General features: G+C 34.0%; 2 protein-coding genes across 6 annotated transcripts in view; one reads left to right on the top strand and one right to left on the bottom strand.

Annotated features, from left to right (window-relative positions):
• The window catches only part of Pde11 (Phosphodiesterase 11), a 115,575-nt gene extending 104,875 nt beyond the window's left edge, over positions 1-10,700 (top strand). For 4 of the 5 annotated variants that reach the window (XM_070107319.1, XM_070107318.1, XM_070107317.1 and 1 more), the window contains 9 exons: positions 411-569; positions 644-820; positions 3,340-3,426; positions 3,527-3,694; positions 4,083-4,210; positions 4,275-4,463; positions 4,572-4,791; positions 5,752-5,835; positions 5,907-10,700. In XM_070107319.1, the coding sequence (XP_069963420.1) occupies positions 411-569; positions 644-820; positions 3,340-3,426; positions 3,527-3,694; positions 4,083-4,210; positions 4,275-4,463; positions 4,572-4,791; positions 5,752-5,835; positions 5,907-7,115 (2,421 nt within the window). In that variant the 3' untranslated portion in view covers positions 7,116-10,700. The remainder of the gene's footprint in view (positions 1-410; positions 570-643; positions 821-3,339; positions 3,427-3,526; positions 3,695-4,082; positions 4,211-4,274; positions 4,464-4,571; positions 4,792-5,751; positions 5,836-5,906) is intronic. The other variant, XM_014247790.3, reaches the window with a different exon arrangement.
• Positions 10,701-12,258: 1,558 nt separating this feature from the next.
• Positions 12,259-27,030, bottom strand: part of LOC106627614 (uncharacterized) — a 48,323-nt gene continuing 33,551 nt past the window's right edge. The window contains exons 3-14 of the mRNA XM_070107316.1: positions 18,076-18,629; positions 17,664-18,012; positions 17,486-17,600; positions 17,154-17,425; positions 16,794-17,069; positions 16,518-16,735; positions 15,074-16,452; positions 14,860-15,013; positions 14,535-14,796; positions 14,321-14,467; positions 13,662-13,815; positions 12,259-13,602 (exon numbers count right to left, since the gene is read on the bottom strand). Coding sequence (XP_069963417.1) covers positions 13,366-13,602; positions 13,662-13,815; positions 14,321-14,467; positions 14,535-14,796; positions 14,860-15,013; positions 15,074-16,452; positions 16,518-16,735; positions 16,794-17,069; positions 17,154-17,425; positions 17,486-17,600; positions 17,664-18,012; positions 18,076-18,629 — 4,117 coding nt within the window. The 3' untranslated portion in view covers positions 12,259-13,365. The remainder of the gene's footprint in view (positions 13,603-13,661; positions 13,816-14,320; positions 14,468-14,534; positions 14,797-14,859; positions 15,014-15,073; positions 16,453-16,517; positions 16,736-16,793; positions 17,070-17,153; positions 17,426-17,485; positions 17,601-17,663; positions 18,013-18,075; positions 18,630-27,030) is intronic.

The raw sequence follows: 27,030 nt of genomic DNA, 5'->3' as shown, positions 1-27,030 counted from the left end.
TTAATTAATTAATTTTTAAAATTTTTTTTACGGCCTAACTTAAAAAAATTTAATTGTAAATTAGTAGTGTTTTAAAAAAAAACGAACTAAAGCTTTGTCATTGTTGCCACACAATTTATTAAAGTTGTCTAAATAAAGCTTTATAAAGTAAGCATAGATTATTTTGGCCAATTTGCAGTTAAAATAAACAATTAATAATCGCTTTAAATTAAGTAATTAATTATTTTATCTCAAAGTTATAAAGATATTAAGCAACTTCCTTAGAAATTAAAAAAAAAAAATTAAGGCTGAAAAAAATATATATCTTATACAGAGTAATGTACGAAAAGAGCAACTCTATTTGAAAAATCGTATAAAAATTTAATTCAACTCAAAACATTTTCTACCAATTCTCTTTACTCTCGCCACAGACTGTGAACATACCAAATGCTTATGAAGATGATCGCTTCGACGCAAATGTCGATATCGACGGCAACTTCAAGCACAAGTCCATATTATGTATGGCAATTAAAAATTCACTGGGTCAAATAATTGGCGTCATACAGCTGATAAACAAATTTGATGATCTGGTGAGTAAAACAGCAAGCAAACCAATTATAATAGTCTCATAATCCCTTATAAATTGTTTTTTTTTTCGCCTTAGAACTTTACCAAAAACGACGAGAACTTCGTCGAGGCTTTCGCCATCTTCTGCGGCATGGGCATACATAACACACACATGTACGAGAAGGCGATCGTGGCGATGGCCAAGCAGAGCGTCACATTAGAGGTGCTGAGCTATCATGCATCGGCAACGATTGATGAGGCGCATCGATTGAGGGTGAGTCTAAAATAAGTGTTGAAATTAATTCAATTAAATGCAGTAGAAGAAAAATATGTGTATGTGCTTAGAAGCATATATATTACAAGTATATTACCCCTTTTAACGGATGTGCTTACGGCTTGTCAGTTCCGTTTGCGGCAAATTGGTTAGTCAGCTGCCAAAGCGCCGGCAATTAATTTTATCTTTGACAATTTCAACCTTTTGCGGTATAATTTATTGCAGCATGACACATGCTTACTGCAAGTGACATGTGTACCCGTTTACGTGTAACTGGATTGCATGTACGTGTGTGCGAGCGTGTTTGTAATTGCATTTCAATGCGCAACTCATACGCTCTCTTGTCAATCGCTCGCTGGGAAGATGTTACGAGAATGTCACGCTGCTGTACAAGACATTTCCAATTTGACCTCAATAACCATATTTGATTGAAGCACAAATGCATATTTGCATGTGGTTTACATGTGTATTGTATTATATGCGCGTTGCATATTCATATGCACTTGAATGTGTGTGTGCGCAAATATTTTGTATTCCTTTGGCATTTTTAATCATCTTGTTGCGGTTTGTTGACATTTGCATATGGGTTTTTGAAGCAGATTCAAATTAAATCTTTCTGAAATGATGTTGCGCTCGAAATAAATAGAAATTCATATTTTAGTATGTGTCGTTGTTGATAAAGTAAATTTTTTTAATCGGTTCTGCTATGTGCAGGGTAGAAGCAGTATATTCTTTCATTTAGTTAGAGTAATTTAAACAATATTTTCGTAATTATGCTTCATCTAAAATTTTTGAAAATCTGTAGTTTTGATTTTGAGCGGTCGGTTTGTACGTAACTAAGATTTATTTTTTTGAGCTTCTCTTTCTATTTATTTTTGTGGTTTGCTATTTTCGAACCGATAGACGATCCTAAAGATCATAAATCACAACTGTTGCTTAAACAATGCTTTCTGTGGCAGAAATTTGTTTGTAAATAGAATTTTGTAAAAATTATGTAATACTGTTTTATAAGACATCAGCCAGGACTTATACCCAATACTCATCGATTAGTACTCTCACTCTCAAGCTACTCAGCTATGGAAACCGTCAAAGAATTACAGTTATTTTAACGCTATTTTGCAATATAAAAACTTATAAACACCATAAAGAAGCTTATAGCAAAACAAAAAAAAAGAAAAATTAAATGAATTAAGTTAATTAAATGCCTAAAAGCTGAGTAAAAAAATGTATGCTCTACCTTTTGAACAAACTTTGTGAGCACTATTAAGACATTCTCCAGCACTTGACTCACGACCGAGCTCTATAGTAAACCATTCCATTTCGGTAACGAGCAGCATTTGACCGCAAATGTATATGAACTCGGTATAAAAGCAATTAACTGAAAAGGACATGTGTCCTGGGAATCATAACTATCATTTTAATTACCAAGCAGTATATGACCTTATAACTGACGCACACACACACACACACAAACTACTACTAAAGGAGATGAACAAAAGCGAAGTCATAAAAGGAAGTCAGGAAGGCATTTGAACATAAACATAATTGATTGACTGTTGTGCCACCAACAACAATGCGCAAGAACATGCCACTTGAAGGCATTGCAGTAGCGTGGCAGCTCGCCTGGCATGCGAAATTTCGCGCTGAGTACAAATAAATGAGCTCACGTTTTTGATAAGAGCGAGAGTAAAAGATACGGTCGATTAGAAAGAGAGTATATGTATATACTTACCATGTATATAGTATATATATGTTTATGTATGTATTAAATTATTATGCTATAGTAGAAAATATACAATTTTAACATAATTACTTAGCTTGCTTTTACAGTTACCGTTAGTTATTATTTCTTACCTATTTACATAATTATCTCCACTTCCTTTTACTGCCAGTGCAATTATACACAATTATGTAACCTTTTAATTCTGCACATTTCAAATGTGGCTATGTTTATATTACAAATTAAAGTTTGTGGCTTGTTATCTGGCAAGTTTCCCCTAAATGCAGACATTTCAAACAAAGTCTCACAGGCATACACTTATAGGTGCATAGGTGTTAATGTGAGCGTGGATGATAGTCTTCGGGCCATTTAAATGTAAATGAAGTCAATACTGTCATGCTTATCCATTTCCTTATTAGATTTTATAAAAGTGAGTGCTTGTTGCGCAATAATATAGCAATAAAAGAGATGTCAACATCTTTTTTGTGTTTTAGTTATTATTTGGTTAAGCTAATTTCCTTTAAGTGGCTAACCGAGGAAACTAATATTATGGGACACATTTTTAGAGAACGAACTTTTACAACAACAATAGCAACAAATAGTATAAATGAGATCTACCAAGGGGTTTGCTTTTAAAGGGTTGCCTGAAAAAAACATTTATGAATTTAGCTTTAAATTTTTTGGTAAAACTACGGCATTAAAACAGTGAATCTATTGTTAAAGAAAGTCGGAAAGATCGCTCAATACTCATAGTCGATCTCATTACCTTATAATAATTATTTCATTTCTTTCATTCCAGCGTTTACGTGTGCCATCAGCTGCGCATTTCCGCTTACACGATTTTCGCTTCGATGATATACATTTTGAGGACGATGATACTCTGAAGGTATGTCCAATTTATAACATGATATACACCGCATAATGCTATTAATTATACAAAAAATATTTATTTTTAGTTGCCTTACTCTAATATTTTTTATTTTCAGGCCTGCCTCCGCATGTTCCTCGATCTGGACTTTGTCGAGCGTTTTCACATCGACTACGAGGTGCTTTGCCGTTGGCTGCTGAGTGTCAAGAAAAATTATCGCAATGTTACTTATCACAATTGGCGGCATGCCTTCAATGTGGCGCAAATGATGTTCGCCATACTAACGGTATGTACGCAGAAAATTTCACTATTTAGGAATATGAAATTGGCAAAGGTTGGGTGTTACTGCGGGCACATTTTTTATTTTTTATTTATTGTGGCTGTAAATTTTGCTTTTACTTATTTTTTTTTATAATTTTTTTTTATCATTATTTTTAAATATTTTTTTTTTAATTTTTACGCGATATTTTATTAAAAATTAGTTTCGTAAACTCTTTTGCTCTTACAACATTTTTCGCCGTTTAACATTTCCCGGCTTCACTTCAATGTATTTTCTCGCATGCAATTTTTCTCGTTTCATGAAATTAAAATTTCTTTTAGAGAGTAGTTCTTTTCTACGATTTTGAGTTCGATTTGCCAAATTTTATTTTTTGCTTTTGATTGATTAATCAAAGATTTCCCATAACGGACAGGCGACACAATGGTGGAAGATTTTCGGTGAGATCGAGTGCTTGGCATTGATTATCGGTTGCCTGTGTCACGACTTGGATCATCGGGGGACTAATAACTCCTTCCAGATTAAGTAAGTTCTCTTCGTTGACACCATTAAAAGCGGTGACACTAACAATGATTTAATATTTTTATAGAGCCTCCTCACCATTGGCTCAACTATATTCGACCTCCACCATGGAACATCATCATTTCGATCAGTGTTTGATGATTTTGAATAGTCCTGGAAATCAGATTCTGGCAAATTTGTCATCAGTTGACTACTGTCGCGTTATACGCGTTTTGGAGGATGCCATATTATCAACGGATTTGGCGGTGTATTTTAGGTGAGTAGCTACTTTCTTAAAATAAATTAATTAAAAGATTAAGCAAAAATATTCCAGTACCAATTCTACCATGATTTATGTATAAATTATATTTGTGTTTGTTTTTAGAAAACGTGGCCCCTTCCTGCAATCTGTGAAGGAGCAGCCCCTCAGCTATTGGGAGGCTGACGAGCCGCGTGCTTTATTGCGTGCTATGAGCATGACTGTCTGTGATTTGTCGGCTATTACAAAGCCGTGGGATATTGAGAAGCGTGTAGCCGATTTGGTGAGTTCGGAATTCTTCGAGCAGGGCGATATGGAGAAACAGGAATTGAATATAATGCCCATTGTAAGTACTCTATAATATTATATTAATGTTTTTCTCTTCCAAGACATATTCGCTTGTGATTTGTTTTGACTAGAAGACTGTCATAAAATATTAAACATGTAAGATTTTAGGATTCCTGACTGTCATGAATTCCGTTAGAATATTTTCGAAGAAGAGTTACTGAATTTAAATGCTTTTGTATGTTGGTATATTAAATCTGAGCTATTTAGTACAGTGATTGACGTAAAGGGGTTCCGGTACTGCGAAAAATATTGTATAATTATTCGAAATTGTGAATATTGACGTTCACAAAGTTTTAAAGGAAAGTGACATTGCGATGTAATACAATTACTGATTTTGTGCTGGAACAATTTCAGTCTACATATTACTTTGCACATAACAAAAATACCATAATATAATATAGCATAACATAACATAACATTACATGATATGATATGACATGACATGACGTGACATAATATAACATAACATACCTAACGTGACATGACATAACTTAACATAACATAACATAACATAAAATAACATAACATGACATGACATGACATAACATAACACAAGCCAACAGAACATGAAATAAAAAATTATATCAATTATAACATAAGAAAAGATAACATAACATCACCTAACATATGACTTAACAGAACATAACAACAATGTTGCGTAACATATGATCGGATAGCAAATTTGTATACAAGTATATGTAAATTCAGTGGAGTCTTCTTACCCTCTCGGTAATAGCTCGAGACAGCGAAATCCCGCTCGATCAGTTCAGAATTTTCTTCCCTTTAGGACAGGGATATCTCTCACGTTTTTTTATTTAAAACCAATCTCTGTTTTATATTTTATGGCAAGACATATCATCATTTTCATCTTTTTTTATGCACTGGTCTACCATTTTTCGACTGAAATTAGTTTGTGCTTTTTATATATAGTGTCTAATTAAAAAAAAATTTTTTCCAGGATATCATGAATCGCGAGAAGGAAGATGAATTGCCAATGATGCAAGTTAACTTTATTGAATCCATTTGCTTGCCAATTTACGAGGTGAGATAACAGGACTTTAATAAAAGTTTAAGCAATATTTAAAATATACCGTTTTCCATCAACTCCTTTAGGCTTTTGCTAATCTCTCCGACAAACTGGAGCCACTGGTCGAGGGTGTGCGTGAAAATCGCGAACATTGGATCGAGTTGGCGCAACAAGTACAAAATAAAGAGAATGCAGCGAGCAACACAAATGGCTGCGCAGACACAACCAAGCAGAATGGCTGCATTTCGGATGGGCGCAGCGATTTGACTGATGAGATCGGCACGACGAACACCACGAATTGTGACAGCAATGCCGACGATGGCATATCAACAGGCGCTGAGTGCGAAATCGACGAGCAGAGTGATAGCAAAAATCCAAAGGAAATTCGCAACTGCAACAACGATGACGATGATAATGATGAAGACGACGACCACTTGTGTGCCGAAGCGGAAGAAGCCGCCATCGAAGCGGATGACGACGACTCGGATGTAGAGGTATCGCGCCATTCCAACGGTTGTTTCTCCTCCGGCTCGAGTCGTTTGAGTACACCACCGCCCACAGGCGAAGATGACAGTCTACCCACTTCGCCGGCCAAAACGACGCAAGCGAAACTAATTGCGGCAAATCTGAATAATCTTAATCAGCGTACGCTAAAGTCGACACGCAACTGTTGTCGCAGCTGTGAATATGTGCGTTGCAGCGGCAATATGCGCAAAGCCTCATCGCTCAAGGGCGCCAAAGAGTTGCAACAACAATTAAATACACAAAATGGTGGCAACTGCGGTTACTACAGTCGCAGCGCACCCTCAGTGAGCAGTTGTGGTGTGACGAGTTCTGCCGGCAGCTTACAAAAACAACAAAATTACAGTGACAACCAGCCGAATCAGCTGCAGCATCACCATCACCACCAGCAACATAACCATTACCATCATCGCCATCACAGCCATCAGCATCACCATCATCACCACCACCACAACAATCAGCATGCGCCACATAGCACCAACGGCACTGGCAATACATCAAGCGGCGCCGAAAGTGATCGGATACCGAAAATTGTAGGTAAACTGGGCAACATTGATAGCTTGCAATATCTTGCTAGTGGTGGCAATGGCGCCGGTGACGCGCTGCTGCACACAAATGCCGGCAAAGGCACACCAAACGGCATCGCGTTCACACCGAATGGCCACGTCACCTATTTTGCCGCCAGCGATGTACCCACATTGGTCGTTTCGCCGACAGCGGCGACCACAACAACAACAGCAGCGACAGCGGCGACAAGCGCTTGTGATAAATGAAGTGTTTAAGCGAAATGCGTGAGAGCGCTTTGTGCTCTTACATGGCAGTGTTATATCGATTTAGTATATGTACTCATACATATGTATGTGTATGTGCTTGTAATGGCTTAAAGTGCGTAAAACTGTAGTGAGGGTTAAACGCGTGCTGCTATTTGTGGCTCAAACGAGTTCGCTCACGCAACTACTAAAGCAAATGCGTAAATTACAATTTTGACTAAATGTAATTATTATTGTAACTATATTGACAACTGTTTGAAGATTGTAGTGGAGTCTAAAGAGAGAATTTGTGAAAATTAATTTTGTTTGGTTTATATATAATATTAATGAAATCAGCCTAAAAAACACTACAAGCCGCAAGAAATGCTCTAGAGTTTTTATATATACTTGTATATACATTCGGTTGTTATAAGAGATTACTGAGTTGGTTTTAGAGTAACTAATTCTCTTTCAGAATCCTTAAAGTAATGAAAATACCAGCTTTTTTACTTAAATACATTTTAGATTTAAAATATATAATATTTTACGGCTCAAAAATATTTTAAAGAAGAATTATTGCTAGGCCAGTCTAGAGTCCTGAAAAATCCCCTAATTTTGACAATTTATTTAGGTTGCCAGGAAAACGAGATCGATTGTCGCTCTACGGCAGATCTTTTATACATGTATTTGAGTGTAAAGACATTTTTTATGAGATTTCGACACAAAGTGGCGGCTATTGGGCCAATCTACCGAATTAACTTTTCCCAGACAGAATCTAAGTGCAACGGTCGCTCTACGAACTCGTGTTTAAAAAAAAAAAAAATACAAAATGGATCTTAATTTAGTACAACGTGGTAGTAAAGTACTATCCTTTTAGTTTTACGTAAATTTCTTGCAAAATATCGGAGTTTTTAAAAAAGTTTCAATCTCTAAATATCAAAAAAAAAAACAGTAAATTGCTTATAAAAAATTGCCATGATAAAAAAGTCATATGTTATTTACTAAATAATGTTGTTATCTCCGCAAACCATCCTTGCCATGGTCTAAAAATACAGTTTCAAGCAAAATGAGCAAAAAGTTTTATGTGCTAAAACTGACTGACCCGAACGCTTCGAGCGAATCGGAGAAGAAAATAATTTGTATTTCACTATTCTATCAATTGAATTTGTTTTAAGCAGCCTACAGTACACTTTTCAAGCTTAAAGTAAAAATTTCGATTTAACGAAAATACAAGACTGGTCTAAGCCTTTAAAACTAAAATTCGAAATACAAAATTTTTAAAAATAAAAATTTATTAGGCTTATAAATTTTTTTTTAATGTGAGCTAAGCTTATATGTATAAATTCGCTTAAATTTTTTTTTCGCTCATGCTGGTTTTTCGACAAATTTTATAAAAAATTGTAAAAATTAGTAACAATAGTTTAATTTTTAATGAATAATAATAATAACTTTTCTTTAAACAGAAACATGTTTTGAATTTTTTAAAAATCTCCATACAAAGGACAGCAGTACAAATTGAAGCCATTAGCAGCCAAATTTCCTTTCACTACTATAATACAACAAGCACCATAATAAGCCAATTACATAACATAGTTAAAGCACCAAGCAGTGCAGCAAATCATATGCAGTTTAAGCAAAAAAAAAAAACTTATGAAAGTGCATACTGAAGTAAAAAAAAAATTAAGAAAAAATTACTAAATGAAATTAGCTTAATTGAATGTTATCAGAAACCTAATGCTGAAATAATTTTTTTGTATATATTTTCTTTTTCTATAATATTTTACTATGTCTCAATAGTGATATGTACTTGAATGTGTATACATTTTTTTATGTTTGTCTGTTTTTCATACATCAGTGTGTTTGTATGTATAGATATCGTATTAGTTGTGTGTAATTCAGCAGTTAAGTCTATATTGTGCATAAGAAATGCTTGAAATAATACACATGTAGTATTTACGCATACTAGTTCAATTTGTAGCATTGTATTAGTGTTAGTTGAGTTTTATTTACCAAAAATTATAAATATACTTGAAGCATATAGTTTAAGGACAAATTAATTAAACAACTATATTTAAGTGGAAATAAATGAAATGAGAAAAATTACTCGAAAATATCAGAGTGTGAAAAAAATACAAAAGAAATAGAAAATTTTGAAAAACATTCATTTAGTTGTTTATTGCAAAAAAAAAAAATAAATGAAATAAAAAAGAAAATGGTTTAACAAAAACAACACATACATTTCTAAACACTTAGCTGTTTTTGCAAAACATTTCTCATTGCTAAAATGGTAAAAGATATCTAGTGATTTAACTTATAAGCGTTTGTAGTTGTACGAAATAGTTGTACTCACACCCACACATACAAGTACTGTACTGTAAATATTACCACAAATTAGACACATACATGCATAGTATAAACATAAACTAGCGCATACAAACAGAAATCCTATATTTTCACAAGTTCGAATTTAATTACATTAATAAACAGTTATAAGCGTAACAGATTACGTTTAAAATACAAAAATAATTAATTTTAAATAAATAAAATATTTAGTTGTAAGTTTGAAGAATTATAACATAAATACATACATATGCATATGTGTATATTTGTCTGTAACTAAGTATATATGTATGTAGTTTTCAGCAAAATGTTGATTAGCAAAAACGTATTCAATACAAGGCGCAAAAAAATAAAAATAAAATTATTGTAATCATATATAGTTGTACAACAACTGCTATTCCCAAGTCCCTCCCAAGCCAGCGCTTTTGGTAGAAGTAGAGGCGCTTGAGATTGCTACAAAGTGAATTGATTAATTTTATAACGGCATATATTGCATTAAACGATTTAAATGAAACGGTAAAGTTATGCACAGAAATTGTTTAAGTGAAAAAAATCTCAAAAGCGTAAAAAAAAGTAGTAAAATTTTAGAAAATAAAGATATGAGCTGAAAGAGAAAGTAAAAAGCGGGAGAAAAAAATTAATTTATTTAATTAAAGTTTAAAATTTAAAATTTTGGAAGAAGTAAAAAACTTAAAAAAATGCGCAAATTAAAAAAATTGCAAAAATTAAAATTAAAAAAATCTACAATTATTGTTTCGAAAAATGTACAAGATTAAATAATAATTTCCTTTGCAATAAAATGAAGGCAATTCACTGTACTGCGCATCAAATAAATAATGTTAACTCTACTGCGCACGCGTACCGCTCTGCTTATATAACGTAGTTGTATGTAGCGTTTAAATACACTCGCGCTAATATGAAAGCATACTTATGTAGATTTAAAATTATGTAAGCACCACAAATTAAAGCTATATCTGTATGTATGTAAATATTTAAACTACAAGAAATGTAAGTTTTTATGTATGTGTGTGTAAGCCCTTTATTATTTTTAATCCTTTTCGTCAAATTTTACTGCATTGTTAAGCAAAAAACCATGGAATAGCAATGAAGTTACACAAAAAATAAATAAAATAAAACTTATATGAATTAATAATTTATTTAGAATGTTTGCAAACTATAGCGAGAAACAAGGAAACAGTTTTAGAGATTAATGTAAAAAACAACAAAATAATAAAATGAAACTTTTATTGCAAAACCTACCACTTTAAATATGTTTGTTTCATTTAATTTGTGCGTGCATATGCTACTAGTAAAAATATGCTTTTTCTAGTCTATCCACAAGTGCTTCCTTGCCAATGCTTTAATCAGTTACTGAACACTGTTATAAATATATATATATATATATATATATATATTTTTTTTTTTTTTGAAAATAACTTTTTTTTTTTATTAATTTTAGATTAAAACCAGCTTATTATTGCTCAACAAAAATGAAAATAAATATGAAACGTTTTGTTACTTCGCTTCAAAGAGGATTTGCTGTACAAAATTTATAAAATTGAAGCCTATCCGATCTTCTGAAATGCAAGTAACTTACACAACTGAAGAGTTCAATATCGAAAGTTTTAATACTGTTAGTCGAGGGCTTGTAGTACATAGAACAATTGAAATGTTCTTGGTTTTTTTTGGCAAACGAATTATTTTATTAAAATATGTAGAAAAAACAGCAGCGAATACAAGTTGTTGCGAGAGTATATTTTTAAGGACCACACTAGGCTGTCTTGTGATGATAAAAAGGTGATTTTTAGCCATTACAAAAAAAAAAAAAAAAAAAAAAACTTTTGTATCTATTGTTTTAAAAATTTAAGAGTATTTGTAAACTTATTTTAAAATTAAAGAGTACTTGAAAAAAAATTTAATATTTTTCGAGTTACACGCGATCTCTAACGGCGCTAAAAAAGGTTCATACAGAGACCATCGGTTGAAAACGATTCCAAAATTAAAGTTTAATCTTAACCAAAAGATTGGTTGGTTTTGGTCTGTTGGGTATGGAGAATTTATGTATACTACAGAGAACATATAAAAACTGTTAAACATTTGACAGCAAGTAATCACACAAGCAAATTTGAAAAATTTAGTTTTGAAGAAAGCGCGTTTAAAGATAAACTTATTAAGCTGATTGAACTGAGCGGCTACACTGTAACAGACTGTAACTCGATTTTATTTCTTATTGCATTGTCTTGATGCAACCATTCAGCACCTAAGCGGTTGATACTAGTTATTAGTAGCCAAATATGGTCAGTTAAAATATCAAGGATTTCATGTCTGCGACGCTCACCATTGTTGGAAACTTTGGCGATATCTTTAGTAATCTTTTAGGTGTACAAAGCATTCGAGAACTCTCTTAATACCGTTCTGGTAGGCAAAGGTGCGTTGAGGCTACCTTAGATTCGTATATACCAATTAATTCAGAAATATTCCACATCACTGACGACGATTTAACGGCTTAGTTATAAATGTTAGTTTGGCGCTCACAACTGGAGTTTGGAAGTACATTTCTTCTTTTTTGAGACATTTTTTCAATGCATGTAAATATGCCGACTCGGTAATTACCCAAATTTTACAGAACATAAATGTCACACATATGTTATTGCTTTGACAGTTGGTTTGACAGCTAGCCCTTTAACGTATGCTTCTCTCAAAAACCATTTCGTTTTGTGTTATCATATTTAAAGCTTAATTGAAGTGTAATCTCCTCTGAAGTATATCCTTGCATATGATAACATATCTTCTCTGACTTTCTCTGAATAAATAACTAAACTTCAAATATTTTTTTTACACATGCATTTGTGTTTTCATTTTTATTTTGTGGCATTTATTCACTGGGTAAAAATATGCAATTTATATTAGTTTGTATATATTGTAGTATATTTAAGTATATTTCATTATAAAATGTATTTAAAAAATATTACAAAAAAATCGTAAGCTAAAAATTTCGTTTCATATATTTCATCGGTTGTATAAAAATGAAATTATTTTATAAAGAAAGTAAATATAATAAAGTCGTTCGATAAACTACACATGCAAAATAAATATTGCAAAGATAAAAGAGTATAGAAATAATAGAAATTTTACAAAAGTTTGGATAAAAAATTGAACTAAGGGATAGTAGAGAGGAAAGTAGTTTGAAACGTAAATCTGCGCCAAGAGATAGGAAGAGCGCGTTAGATAGAACGATAGAGAGAATGTAAGATGTATGTCTCGTAGCATATTTTTAGGCAGTTAAGATTTTATACATATGCAATGATAGGAAATCATAACGTGGAAGACATAAAAGCAGTGTGTGGCGAATGCATAATAATTGATTATTAAGATACTTATGTATTACATTATTAAAAGCTAGAAGTACTTAAGTCTTTGAGGTTTCTACTTCCGTTTTACTTAACTTACATACATATATTTAAAATAATTTTTTTTCGATAGTTCACTATACTTCCGATATTTGTAGGGCCCATAGGAATCTATATGCATATATTTACACACTACAGTGCAATAGATATTAGATGTACGCCTGCAGGCACTTGCAAGGCAACTAAGTATATGTGTGTAGTGGTAGTAAGTTCTCTTTAATATTATTTACAATTAATTTTAATTAGTTATTGGCTTTAGGCTGTAGGCTGTACGCTCTTACGCTAAGCGCAAGGATCGTATGTGCAATATACTGGTTGTGCACATTTTATTTTGTTGTTATATTCCCCTTTTGCTGTAAACGTCATAATAACTTATTGTTAATTAAATAGCTTTGCTCAAAAAGTGTTTGCCTTTTGTTGCGGTTTTTCAGCAACGTGGTCACTCATTTGTTTCCTTCAATCGCTACTTTTTCCCGTTTATACGTATATAAGTTAATTTATATTTTATGGGCTTTCGAGTTAATCTACAAGGACGCAATAAATGGCGTAAGATCGGGGAATTTGAAAATGTTCTGTGGGCGTGAGCGTTGCACGCGCACTGGTGCCTGCACAGATGCCTGGCGCGACTGCGCAAAGTTTCCATTGCCATTTAAGTAGATGCCACACTGGGAGTTGCACACTTCGTCGCGTAGAATGGCTTCTTTGGGCCATTGGCGAATCAGTTGGCCGCAGTCGGTGATGCGCAGTGAGGCACATTGTGGCTGTAAAATGAGAAGAAAATAAGTTTTTGCTAAAAATATCTAAAATATTTAATATTTACCCCTTCGCTGGAGCATACACAGCTGGTGCAGGGTGAGGGGAATGCAGATTCACCAACGCGCACATGTCTGTTGCCAATCTGGCAACCTTGTACATTTTCACGCCATTGACTCAAATCGATTTGGGGCATGGAGGAGCAGGGCACACGTGGATTGCTGGAAATAGATTATAATATTGTCAATATATATACATAACTAAAACAACAATTTTTCAAAATTTATATACATATACATATGTTGCTAGCAACATGCATCTAAACATTTTAACAATTTGTTTATAAGAATGATAGCAAAATGCATATAAAATGTTGAATTATAGCAACATGAATCTAAACATTTTAGTAAAATTGTATATAAAAATGTTGTTAGCAACATGAATCCAAACATTTTATTAAAATTGTATATAAAAACGTTGTTAGCAACATGAATTTAAACATTTTAGTAAAATTGTATATAACAACGTTGTAAGCAACATGTTTCTAAGCATTTGCAATTAATAACAAAGTCTAAATCCAATTTATGCTGCTGAAGAGACATTGGAAAATCTATTCGCTTCTTTCTATTTAATAGTAGTGAACCTAAGTTTAAGCTATTATCAGAACTCATATACATACCTATGTGTTGATTTCTACAAATAACTCTAAGCCATTTTGATACTCACAGGAAATTGCTAGGCAGGTCGAAAGCAGCACGTTGTATATCACCAGGAATCTCCAAGTTTTCGCAAATTATTTTAGACAATGTGACCTTGCGAATCTCAGCCAGTTGTGGCTCAGTAAAACGTACCTCGGGATTAGCGTTCTCATACCTGTGATAAATGAGGATTGCATTAGTTTAATAATGTATGCAAGCCAAAACGATCGATAAACACTCACCAGAAACGATCACATTTACGCAGCTGACGGAATTGTATGCCGATAATACAAGCCAGTGTTGGACCGACCAAACCACCTTGCAATGGACGTTCAGTCATAGCGCCAGGGAACAGATCGATATCGTCGACGGAAGCATAGATTTTCTTGAAGCGATTGATGACTTCATTGGGCATTTCGCGACTGAGATCGTTCCACGTGGTAGCACGTTTCAAATTGCAGAGTGCGCGATAGTTGTTATAACCGGGTATGCCGTGATCACGAGCTAAGAAAGTTGGAAGAAAGTTTTAATATCAGTTCACAAAATAATTGAGCTATCGTGTCTTACCTCTTTGAATATTGAGCGCGATAAGATCAATGCCGGAGAAGGGAATCTTACGATCCTCGAACAGGTGGTTGGTTACTTCACCGGTAATGAACTGATCCAGAGTTTCCATAGGTGTGGCGACCAAACCACGTGAGATCTCGTCAATGATGCCGTGCTGTCAATAAATATGAAAAATAAAAATTTTTTACCTTACACTGATTTCTTGTGTCCTTACCTGTAGTATAGCATCCATACGGAAGAAACCATCACGTAACAGCAATGGTGGGTCGACGGGTTGGTGGTTCACACTCAAGCGGGGGATATGTGGACGCAACAGTGAGTGTCCAATACGGAAAGCGGCCGCAGCGAACTCATTAAAAATGATGGGACTGCATGAAGGATTGTAGTCCTTGTAGTAACCTTGTGGCAGCAATTTCAGACCATATAAATTTACAGCGTTCCAACTGAGCACACGTGGTAAAAATTCATTGAAGACCAAATGTTGCCATTCCGCGGTGAGTATGCGACGGGCATGGTGGAACAATTGGTCGCTGTTCCAGTGGGGATTAACACCACGCAGACCCTCGACAATGCGATTATGCTCACGCATGAATATCGTGTGGATGGCAGTGAGACCTGGCTGTTCAGAGGCGCGATCATCGCCAGCAATGAAGCAGAGATTATTGCGCGATTTGCATTCGGGATGGGAGTTGGATTGTGGCAGCAGTTCCTTACCGAAGGAGCGTATCGTCGAGTTCATGCGACCAGCGAAGCCACGCAATTTATTTACCACGCAGTGATTTTCACCATAAACCATGGAAGCATCCAAGAAGTGAGTATTCTGATTGATCTGCTCACGTGGACCCAACGCTAACTGGCCAGGCAGCGATCTCATCGAAGGGAAGCAAAAGCGTTCACCACTCGTCACATTCACTTCGGGGAAGAAATAATCACCGGGCGGTACAGGGAAGGGATTACATTCTGGATGTACAGTTTGTGGCGAATTGCAACGGCGACAACTAGGAATGGACTCATGGAAACCTTTATGAATTGGTGTCATCGTCAGATCGTGATCAAGGAACTGTGCGAATTGCATAACCATCAGCGAGTAGCGTGTATGCAAGTTGGAGATATCCGGGTGAATGACGGTCGAAACGGTACGTGGATTTGGCAATGGACTACCATTGATAGAAAGTTGACGCACTTTCGAGATACCGTCATCATATTGTGATGGCAGGAGACGTGAGAATGTGGTCAAAGACTTGCCCCAATTGGGATTACGTAAGTTATTACAGTAACCGGTGACGGTACGGAAGGGCGACGAGGTATCACAAGCAATTGGTGGATCATCGCATTCGGTATTGACGTGCTGGGTGGAACCACCAAGTATGGCATTTATGTCAATAGTTTGTAGAGTCTCTGAAAGTTCATTGCGATTAAAGTTGCTGTCGAAGGTTTGACGTTTACGACGATTAATGGAATTCAAGCTGTTCAGTATCTCATTGGAGGTTAACTCAAACATGAGCGACGAGTTAGCCAAAGAAAGCGCATTGCGATTGGCCTTGCTGAAGGATGCAGCCACACCGTCCGAAGATTTGGCGCTGATACCACCCTCTGCAAGTAGCAAGGAAACATTTTATATATAATAGATACTTATAAGGCTATTTGAAGTTACTAACGTGACAGCCAAGATTCATATTCAAAACGCTTGCGTTCCTCTAGTTCCACCTTTGCACGTTCTACGGCAGCTTCCAACAACTCAATATTGATTTCGCTTATGGCTTCCTGTACTTCGGGTTCCATTTCCACGTGTTCATGTAGTTCCTCCTCTTCTTGCTTGGATTGCCATGGACGCAAGTCTAATGAGGAGATTTGTTCACAATCGAGCACGGAATTCCTGGAGATGGAGATAGGTTATAAAATAGAGCAATTTCAGTAAAACTCGTGATACTTACAAAAAATTATCCTCGCGTATGAATGCCTTTGACTGCACCTTCCCAACTTGATTGGAATCGCAAAGTAGACCGGCTAGTGTAGTGCGACGTATGCTCTGCAGTTGTTCCAAAGTGAACGATGATGGAGGAATATCGTTTTCATACCAGAAGCGGTCGGACTTCTTTAGCAATTCAAATTGACGAGTAAGCAGACAAGTGATGGTGGGGCCGAAGAGTGCGCCAACAGCGGGATCTTCGAGCAAGGCACCAACCAACAAGTCAACATCATCGGCATTTCTAAAGTAGCGCGGGATGAGAGAGAAATGATTTGTAGTAGCACAGTAATAAGAAGAAGCTGGGTCTTAATTTGCTACTACTCACTGGTAAATATCCCGCAAACTAGTAATGTGTTCCTCGGGTATATTCGAGATTTTGGCCAAAGACTCAAAGGTGATGTTAGCAGAGTCTGCGCCTGAGTACTGTTCCTGACATAAGTCCAAAGCGTGGCGGTAAGAGGGTATACCATGATCGCGACCACGGTGTATGGCCAAAGCCAATTCAGTCCAACCGTCAGCGTTCTTAATGACAGGAATGAGTGACTTCTGCAGCGCAGCGACCGAGAGTAGTTGAGTTGCCGACATGGAGCGCGAGATCTATGGTTATATACAAAATATTTAGCGAACGAAAATTAGGATGACTCTTGGCATACTAACCATCTCTGGTGGATACATGGTGAGAAATGAGGGAAATGCGCCGTTGGCGACCTCATTATAGACACCAGCACGATTGGTGCTCGAGTAGTTCGATGAGTGTTTCTCAGCAGTAAGTCTGTATTGAAAGGAAAAGCCATTGGTAATTGATAAAGAGGGAAATTTATAGGTGACTACTCACTTCAAACCCTCCTTGGCGGTTGTCTCCTGACCCAACACTATGGGCAAGAATTCACTGTAACTGATGTGCTGAATTTGTGCGGTAACGATGCGACGCGCCTCAAAGAATACATCCTCCTCGGACCAGTCGGGGTTCAAGTGCGCTAACTGCTCACCGATGTTATTGTGCTCTTGCAAGAGCGCACGGTGCAGTGCACCTGAAGCGCTGTTCAACTGGCAGTATTTACATGACTCCACCTTAACACCGCCGCTAATATATGTACGCAGATCCTGCATATCCTTCATTGTGGCGCCGTACAAACCAGAGCCATCGATATAGCCTGAGGCGACATTCATTTGTTCGCGTTGACCTGAAAAACCAAAAAACACACAATTTAATAAACAATTTTTACAAACAATAATGAACAACTTACGCTTATTGCATGTGTCCGCATCGAAACCGGGCGCTGAGCGTTTGTATTCCTTGCAATCGGCTCCGCGTCGTACGTAGCACTGTTGCAGCTCTTCGACATTCTTCACATTCACATTTTCATTACAACACTTCGGACTGGTCGTCAACTGACTTACTTCGTACATGTCGTTCGCGAGCAGTTGTCCCCAAGCGGGCAGCATAGCGGTAATATGTGGATGCCGCAGCTCGGCGTCGACATGATTTTGCAGCTGCTCGATAACGGTATCAGCATCGGGTAGCGCATGTGTGCCATGCGAGGTGCGCGGCTGACTGATGCCGTCGGCGTAGTCGGGTGCAATGAGACGCAGCAAAACATCGCCACGTGCGCCCCATTTTCGATGAGAGACATTGTTGCATTCGCCGGTGGGTTGGCGAAATTTGCTCGGTGGGCAGATTTCGGTGTCTGTTAGATTGCAGGGTTGCAATGAGCGGGCGCGTTCCAAGCGCAGTGCGGCCGCAGCGTTTGCCTGCAAATCGTCGGGGATGCGCAGTGCTGTTGTCACCATAAAGAGGCAACTGAAAAGAGCAAGCAGAAATGCAGAAATTAATAGTATTGCTATTTTTGTTTCAAAGAATATTAAAAGCCTCTGTCAATTATACTAATTAAGAAAGATGTCAAGGATAACTGTGGTATGCAATTGAAAGTTATATGCCTTGTGTGTAAATCACGATTTTTTAGAGTGATTAGAAATTATTCCTGTAAAGTGTAAACTAGTTTGTTGAGTATCGATTTTACCATAAGCATGGTTGGTTGCACATATTGGTAACTGTTTTTGAATGTAAATAAGCGTTCACAGCGAGTATAACAGCTGAAAATTGTTGTATTGCTCTGAACAGGGCATATTAATTTGCCACGGACCTTATAACACCCAGGTGCAAGTGTCGGAGATCCTATAAAATATATAATATATAAAATGATCAGCACGACGAGCTGATCCGATTTAGCGATGTCTGTATATACGCTAACTGAAATTTTCCTCCCATTCTTTCATCCCCAAGAAGCTGTTTATTTGTCGAAACCGCTGATATCAGATTCTCATTTGACGAAATAACTTCGCGAAATTTGGTGTGGTTTATGGTCTAAGGTAATAGTGCAATATCCAAAGAAATTGTTCAGATCGCGGCAATATAGCATATAGTTGCCATACAAATCGACCGATCAAAATTCTTGTAAGGAATCTTTTGTATTTGAGAAAGGTATTATAGCTTTGTAGCAACCGAGGTTAATGTTTCTTCTTTACATAGGATTCATGGGAACTTAGGGTGTTCTGTATGATAAGTAATCATGCCTAAATTGGCCTTAGAGCATTAATTTTATTTCGATAGTGTATGTACACAGTTCTTTATAATTATAACTGGTAGAAATATTTGTAATTAAATTAAGCAGTTATTTGAATAGTTCTATTTGGATACAGTTTGCTACCTGTCATGAATAACTGACTACTACAACAATTGTTGCATAGCATACATGTAAGTATTTATGTACAATTTTAGCTAATTATATTTTGCAATTAAGAATAATCTTCTTTACAATAATTCGCTGACATTTTCAGTTCACATAAATTTGTGCAATAAATCAACTGCAAGCGACAGCTTACTTGTATATATATTTGCTATTATTGTATTCAATCAACAAACTTTGTAAGCAACACTTGTTCACGTAGGCACCAAAACCAATATCCGGCTTCGCAATGAATTTTAGTCTAATTAGTGGAATGCCAAAAGGCAAAACGGGCGGGTTTGGACAGAATCGTGTGCAAACGCTTTGGATTGTTTTTACTGGTGTTGTCTTAATTTTATTATTTGATTGAATCTAAACTTTTGTGTTCGAAAATGCTAAACGTTTTTAATATTTGCGCTGGCGGCTTTGAACACAAACAATTTTGTTGTGTGGTTTCAAACAACCTGTTGAACGTGCGGCTGATCATATAAAGCCGCAGTTGTGCAAACAAACTCATTAGCTATACATATATATATATATACACTTACAAATTTATATATATATATGAAATTCAAGCATTTCTGCTAATTTTTAATCCTCCCTTACGGCATCACCCAGGTATAGCTGCGATTGCGCTCGAGCTTTTGGAATTTTTTTAATATAATTGTTGTTGCTGTGAAAGCAGATGAGCAATAATCGGTTCATACAGTTGCAATTATATTCATAGTTACTTAATAAATACTCACATGTTAGAAATGTTAATATTTCAATGCGACATAACTAATTTTGCAGCTATAAATAAATGATTTTAGTTGCAAGTGAGATAAAATTAAGCAGAAATTTCGACTTATAAATTTCATGTTTTGCTTTGCTATATAATTTGTGGGAAATTCTGGTATATATATTAAATTTAGATCCGGGAAAGCCGCCATGACGTGTGGGTGGGTATAAGTTTTTTAATAGGATGCAAATTGCTGGCCTATTATGCATCAGAAGGCACTAATATTTACTAACACATTTCGATTTGTTTTGTTTTGATTGTTTGTTTTGTTGTAATAATTATTTGACAGCTTTGGAGGTGTGTACAATGTAATTGCATAGCAAAGTTGTGTTATGCCGATTTTAATGTTGCTTCAGGTACGCTTAGCTGACGTATTTTTGACGTGATTTTTGAATTTTAATAAAGTGGTTTTTGATGCATCAATACTCTGCTAACGTTTACTGAAAATAGTATATTTAAGCGATAACAAAGTTCTACAGCTGAAACTAATCCGAGAAAGTATAATCAATCATCTTCCCTAAAGTGATGCAACCACTTGTTATTTTGACTCCATTTGTTTATCCCAGTTGCTTGTTCGATTCGCCATTTGGCCAATTTCTTGCTGAACAAAGAGAGCATATGATGCGCTCTCAGAGTAATCTTCAATGTTTTGTTTCCGTTAAAAGAGATTGCGTATGAATTCGTTAGGTAATAATTGAAAATTTCAAGGATGTTTCAATATTTAATTATTTTTTCATAAAAATAGTATACCTAGGACTAAATAATGTGGATTATTGTAATCAATTAGCATTACTAACATATAAAAGTTTTTGTTCAGATCTAGAAAAATCTTATGGATAATTTAGTTCAAAGAAATTAAAACTTGAAGCATAATTTTCTGGTTGTGTGAAAATTTTCGAACTTTTGTTTAGTATAACTGTAATTAAACTATTTTAGACTGATGTTAAAGTGACACAAAACTCTTGATATTTCAAAGTCTCTCTACATTAGATTGCTTGCAAAAAATTTCTATAAATTTATAAAAATCAAAATTATCAAAGGCCTGTGATTTTTAAATTTAAGATATAATGATTTAATTTTTTTATTACAAACTATTAAAAAAAATATTTAAATAATATATTTTTATATTAAATTAAAAGTTAGAAAAATATTTAATAATTTAATTTTTTTGTAAAATAACAGTTTTATATTAAATAAATTTTTTTAAAATTCAATTGCATTATTTTGTTTGTATTATTTACATAAAAATTATCTCTTTTATTATGTAAAATACAACAACTTGGTTTGTTTAACTACTATAATTAAATAAATGTAATTATAATTTAAATAAGAAAAATTTAAAAAAAGTATAAAATATTGTTTTAACCTAATATATGTGTAATATTTTATACTTTTATTAGTATAGTATTATTTAGATTATTTTTTTGTTATATTTTTCTAAACAGCAACAAAAGATTAGAAAATTAATTTAATTAATTCAGTTAATTTTGAATTTTTATTGACACGCTTTTATTAAAAATTAAAAAAAAAACTCTATTTCCATATTAAAGATGTTATAAAACTTTGCTTCATTATATTTTACGGCTTGCCTCGCTTCTTTCCAGCAACTAATCGCAACGTGGTTTAATGTGCTGCAAAACGAACAACCAGACAATTTGTCTGCCGAACGTTTGCTGAAGTTTTCGTAAGTGACCAAAAAACAGCGACTTTGTTGGCAGCTTTAAATATATCATTGTAGATGCTTATATTTAATAGCAGACAGTTTGTAAATTATAGTGTGAGTTTTGCAATGCAAGTAAAGAGTTTAACGCTATGAAAGCAGCAACAAAAAGAAAATCTAAAATAGATACAATGCTGATGTGCTAATATGTAGGTCTACATTGTACACCAATGTATGTTAGTCTATTGGCTTAAGCGCTGTGTGGCTGAAATTTGGGTTAATATGCCTAGCCATAAATACGCGCCACTTTGAAGCGATTTGCTAAATTTGAACATAAAAATTGTTTGTATTTATGCAAGAGTTGTAATGTTGTGAGCAATTTGCACCCGTTGAGAAAATTTTTGTGGTCTATGAATTTCTTTTACATTATATTGAGCGGGTAGTTCATATAAAGAAATATAAAATATTTATGTTGTTGGACTAAATATTTGTATACAAATTGACTTGAAAATGTATATGCAGTTTTTAGTTCAATTTACGCTAAAAGTGTAGGAGTTTATTCTTCTATATTCTGTGTTTCGTTAATACTTATTTATATATTTTTTCAAAGCCACTCGATACGCAACTTTTCGACCTGCTATCTTGCATCTATATTGGCTATAATTACCTTATGGACAGCTGCGATATAATCTCTCTACTTTCTAGTTGCAGTTCTAAAGATCTTATATGGCACATTCTGCTATTTTTCACCAGAAGTATCCTAGTATTTATTAATAATTTTTGTTGAATACTTTTTCTCACTAGCTATCCATCAGTCTAAATACATATATCTGCATTTGTATACAAGTTTGCATTTATTTATTATTTCTGTGCAATTTTTTGCACATTTATATACTTAGATGTACATTTATATAAATATACTACAAATATATATTTTAATACTATTGTTAAGTGTCTGGTAGCGTTATAATACCATCGAAAGTGAAACCAATGCAAAATCGTATGCCACTAAACCAATCCATACAAATAAATATCAGCCTGAAAGTCATAACACTAGATAAACTGCACACATACAAAGAAGAAAAATTATAATAAAACAAAAAAAAAACTGAAATGTGTCACTCAAACTGTGGCAGTAGAACAAGCAACGAGGCAGCTGACGTTTGGTGTGAAATATCTATGCATAATTCAGCACAATTGTCAAATTTATTTCTATATTATTTTAATTTTTTATTTAATTTTTATTTATTTTTATTTATTTATTTTGGCTGGTGACACTTTGCGCCACGAGCGCCACCTCCGTATTTATAGTTTCTTTAACTCGTGACAGTCCATGGCAGACCTAATATGGCCTGTCTATTTGCGGCGATGCTCTTTGCATATTTATTACAGAATTTTTTTTTAAGGTTATCAGAGGAAATGCGTTTGCAGCCATTCATTTTTGAATATCAAAAATTGCTTGCGTAATCATTTGAGCTACGGAACTATATTTGGTAATGCAGAGTATGTGTGTGCATTCAGCGGAAATCTGGTGGGTGATGGCACGTGGCTATAAAACGTTATTTATGGTTTGGGGAGAATTGTAAGAATTATAATTTTTTTTCAAAAAAGTTTTCGCACTTTTGCATACCCAAAACTTTAGTTTTTTCCTGAAACACTTCCTCTGCATTACAATTAAATGTTTTGCTTAAATATGAAAATTTCTCTTCAAATTTTAAACAGAATAATTTTTTGCTCTAAAAGTGCACAAATGCTGACCAAAATTTCAAATATTTTTAAAAACGATAAATTTGTTTTTAAAAATACCTCTTAGTAGGTATTTAAAGTATTTTTTTTTTTATTAAATTTATTCTTTTTACATATAAGAAATATGCTAGCACGCAATATTCTACACTATTTTAAGCATTTTTTGGCAATTAAAGTTAATTTCAAAGTAATTTCAATGCTTTCATTATATTAAAACTAAGTTCTAGGTTAATTATATACCCAGAATCGCGGCCATAATTTTAAAATCTTCTCATAATTTTTTTTGGTGTCTAAAAACCTAGTGAACTTATTGATCACTTACATTGTACGGCTGTACAATAATTACATACCTTACAATTGTAATAACCAGTCTGCTTATCAATTTTTGTGCCTACTTATTGAAGGTCTTCATCAACCGGAAGTACTCCAAACAAATCTATTGTTTTATAACAAACAAACGCTTCTAATGACCGCCCTCAGCAACCCAAACGCCAAATTGTCAGCTGTCACTGCAGATTAAGTGGTCGAAAAGCCGTACTTAAGTCAAAGTGTAGCCAACCACGCTTCCGGTTCACTGTTCTTTGCAAACGTGAATTTAAATATGTGCTTAAGTCTGATTGAAGACAATGGTTGTTACCAATCATAATTGATAGATTGGCATGATTTATGACGAAATCAGTTATTTTTTGTTACGTGATGAGCCGAAGTTATTGGTGGTTGCTATAGCGGCTTAAGAAAACACAACAACTTTATTTTTCAGTATTTTTTATTTTCTTAAGAAGAATTGTTATTTTTTACAGGCGCAAAGGTAAAGAGAAAAAAGTAAAAACGAAAACTATTTATTGTTGGCATTTATGTTTAAATCGCGCTGTGCGCTCTTTTCGTTTGTTTATTTATTTCAGCTTTGTTTACTTTGACAATTTGAATAAAAAATTAAACTCACTTTCGTGCTGTCAAGCACTCGTTGTAAGTCACAATTGCTTTTGACGTCTTATTCCAGCTAGAAGTGGGCGTTAGTGTATGCCCGGGTTCGTTGCTTAAGTCTTTTGTAAAAGCAGAAGGCATTGTTTTTGGTAGCTTACAGTTTTTTTGTAATCATATAAATATCTTTTATTATACCCTGAACAGAGTATATTAAGTTTGCCACGTAGTTTGTAACATCCAGAAGAAATCGTCTTAGACTCTATAAAATATTTATATGTAAATGCTCAGCATGTGAACTAACCCTTCACTTTTTGAGACAACGATCTGAAATTTTGCACACGCCAGTTTCTCTTAAAAAAGCTGCTTATTTTTTGGAATCGCCCATTGCAGACCACTTTAGCATGTAGTTGCTATACAAACTGAATGATCGGAATTAAGTTTTTGTATGGAAAACTTTTTTTGTTGACAAAATATCTTCAAGAAATTTAGCATGAGTTATTGTCCAAGGCATTGGTGCAATCTCCGAAGAAATTGTTTAGATCAGATTACTATAGCATATTGCTGCCATACAAACTGACCGATCACAATGAAGTTCTTGCGAGCAATCTTTTGTAATTGTGAAGTGTATCATAGTTTCGGTGCAACCGAAGTTAACGTTTTTCTTGTTTTTTATTTTATATAATAATTTTTTAAAATATTTTTTTATTTTTTTCATTCTTTTTCATTTTTGAATAATTTTTCACTGAATAAATCTGAAGTGTTTTGTTGGCTATTTGGCCTCTTTATCTATAATTATTTACATTGAATCAGAATCTGCGTTCATTATACAACATTAATTCTTCATCACGTTTCATTTGTTCGCCACACGTTCAACGTATATTATTACGCATGACTTTTTATTACAACAACCAACTGGCTTGTGTATTTATAATTACATATGAGTGCATGTGCTTTTAAGCAACTACTAACTTAACAAGCACTCTATGTAATTAAAGCTATCTTCATTTTGGCGTTGTATGGTTTCATATGCGTGTGTGTGTGCGCCTCGGCTAGGGCATGCTGTCGATTTGGCGCGCATTTCGTGACTCATTAACGCGTCAAGCGGTTTTGAGTATAATTGGCAATTGGGAATTTTTGAATGAAATATTTTTTTGCACAACAAAAGCTAAGTTTTTTTATGCTTTTTTCTGCCTAGAGTCATTCAAACTTATATAATAAATATCATTTTTGTTTAATTGTAGCGAAACGAATACTTTTGGTGTGGCATATTGCAATGTCATAGCGTTTTATGCTAAAGCAAAGTGTTTTGTGCAATTTATTACGCCTATCATGCTTGTTATGTGGAATGGTAACACTCTTTGGTTGAAATTATGGCAAAAAGTAGAAGGAATTGGCAAGCAAAATATTTTTAGTAGGGGGTGGAGTTGGGTAATTAGTATTATAGTAATTATATTAAAATTATACAAAAATTTCATGATTTAATAAATTCCTAGCCTAAAGCCTAAATTCCTTTATTTGTAAAATATTATATCTTCATGCGTTATAATTAGAATATATAATATAATATATAATTTTCAGGCTATTTTAATATTATTCTAATAAGAGGAAAGTGCGTAAATTCTTAATATTTTTGGTGAATATATAAATATATTAATACATATTATACATATTGGTTTCTACAGATTTAAAAATAAAATAAATGTGACAAAAATAACATTTCGTATAAAATTTCATATTTCAAAAATTATTTATCAATAAAAAAAAATTTTAAATATCTATAAAAAGCTTATATAAAGCTTTTAACTGCTAATTATTGCTGTTTATAATAAAACATTATTAAAAAAATTAATTTATTATTTTTTAGTTTAAATTTCTTTTTCATAATTTCTCTAAATTTTGATTAATACTTTTAACTTAAAAGTTACAATTTATTTTTTTTATATAAAACTGAAATTTTTTATATCTTAATTTTTTTATAATACAATAAAATTTTTTTTTATGAAACTGAAGTTTTTCGATACATTTATTTTAACTTTTTAATTAAAATTTTTTTACAACTTCGTTAACTTTTTATACATATTTTAACTTATATTTTTTAAAAAATTTTTTTTATATAAATCAAAATTTTTTAATCCATTGCACACATTTCTGCATCTGAGCAACTCCTATATAAAACCGTACACAAGTTCAAAGTTTTTCGATTGCCAATGATTGATTGGAATCTAATCTGCATACAAAAGCATTCAGTGGAGTTTGTGATGACTTGCGAATTTCTTAGCGGCAAAAGTTAAAGCACACTAACTCAAACACGCACAGGGTAAGTCATAGTTATATATAATAGAAGTTTGTAATCATAATTCATATG

This window comes from Bactrocera oleae, chromosome 3 (assembly GCF_042242935.1).
Source record: "Bactrocera oleae isolate idBacOlea1 chromosome 3, idBacOlea1, whole genome shotgun sequence".
NCBI classification, from domain to species: domain Eukaryota; kingdom Metazoa; phylum Arthropoda; class Insecta; order Diptera; family Tephritidae; genus Bactrocera; species Bactrocera oleae.
This window is presented reverse-complemented; position numbering and strand designations above follow the sequence as displayed.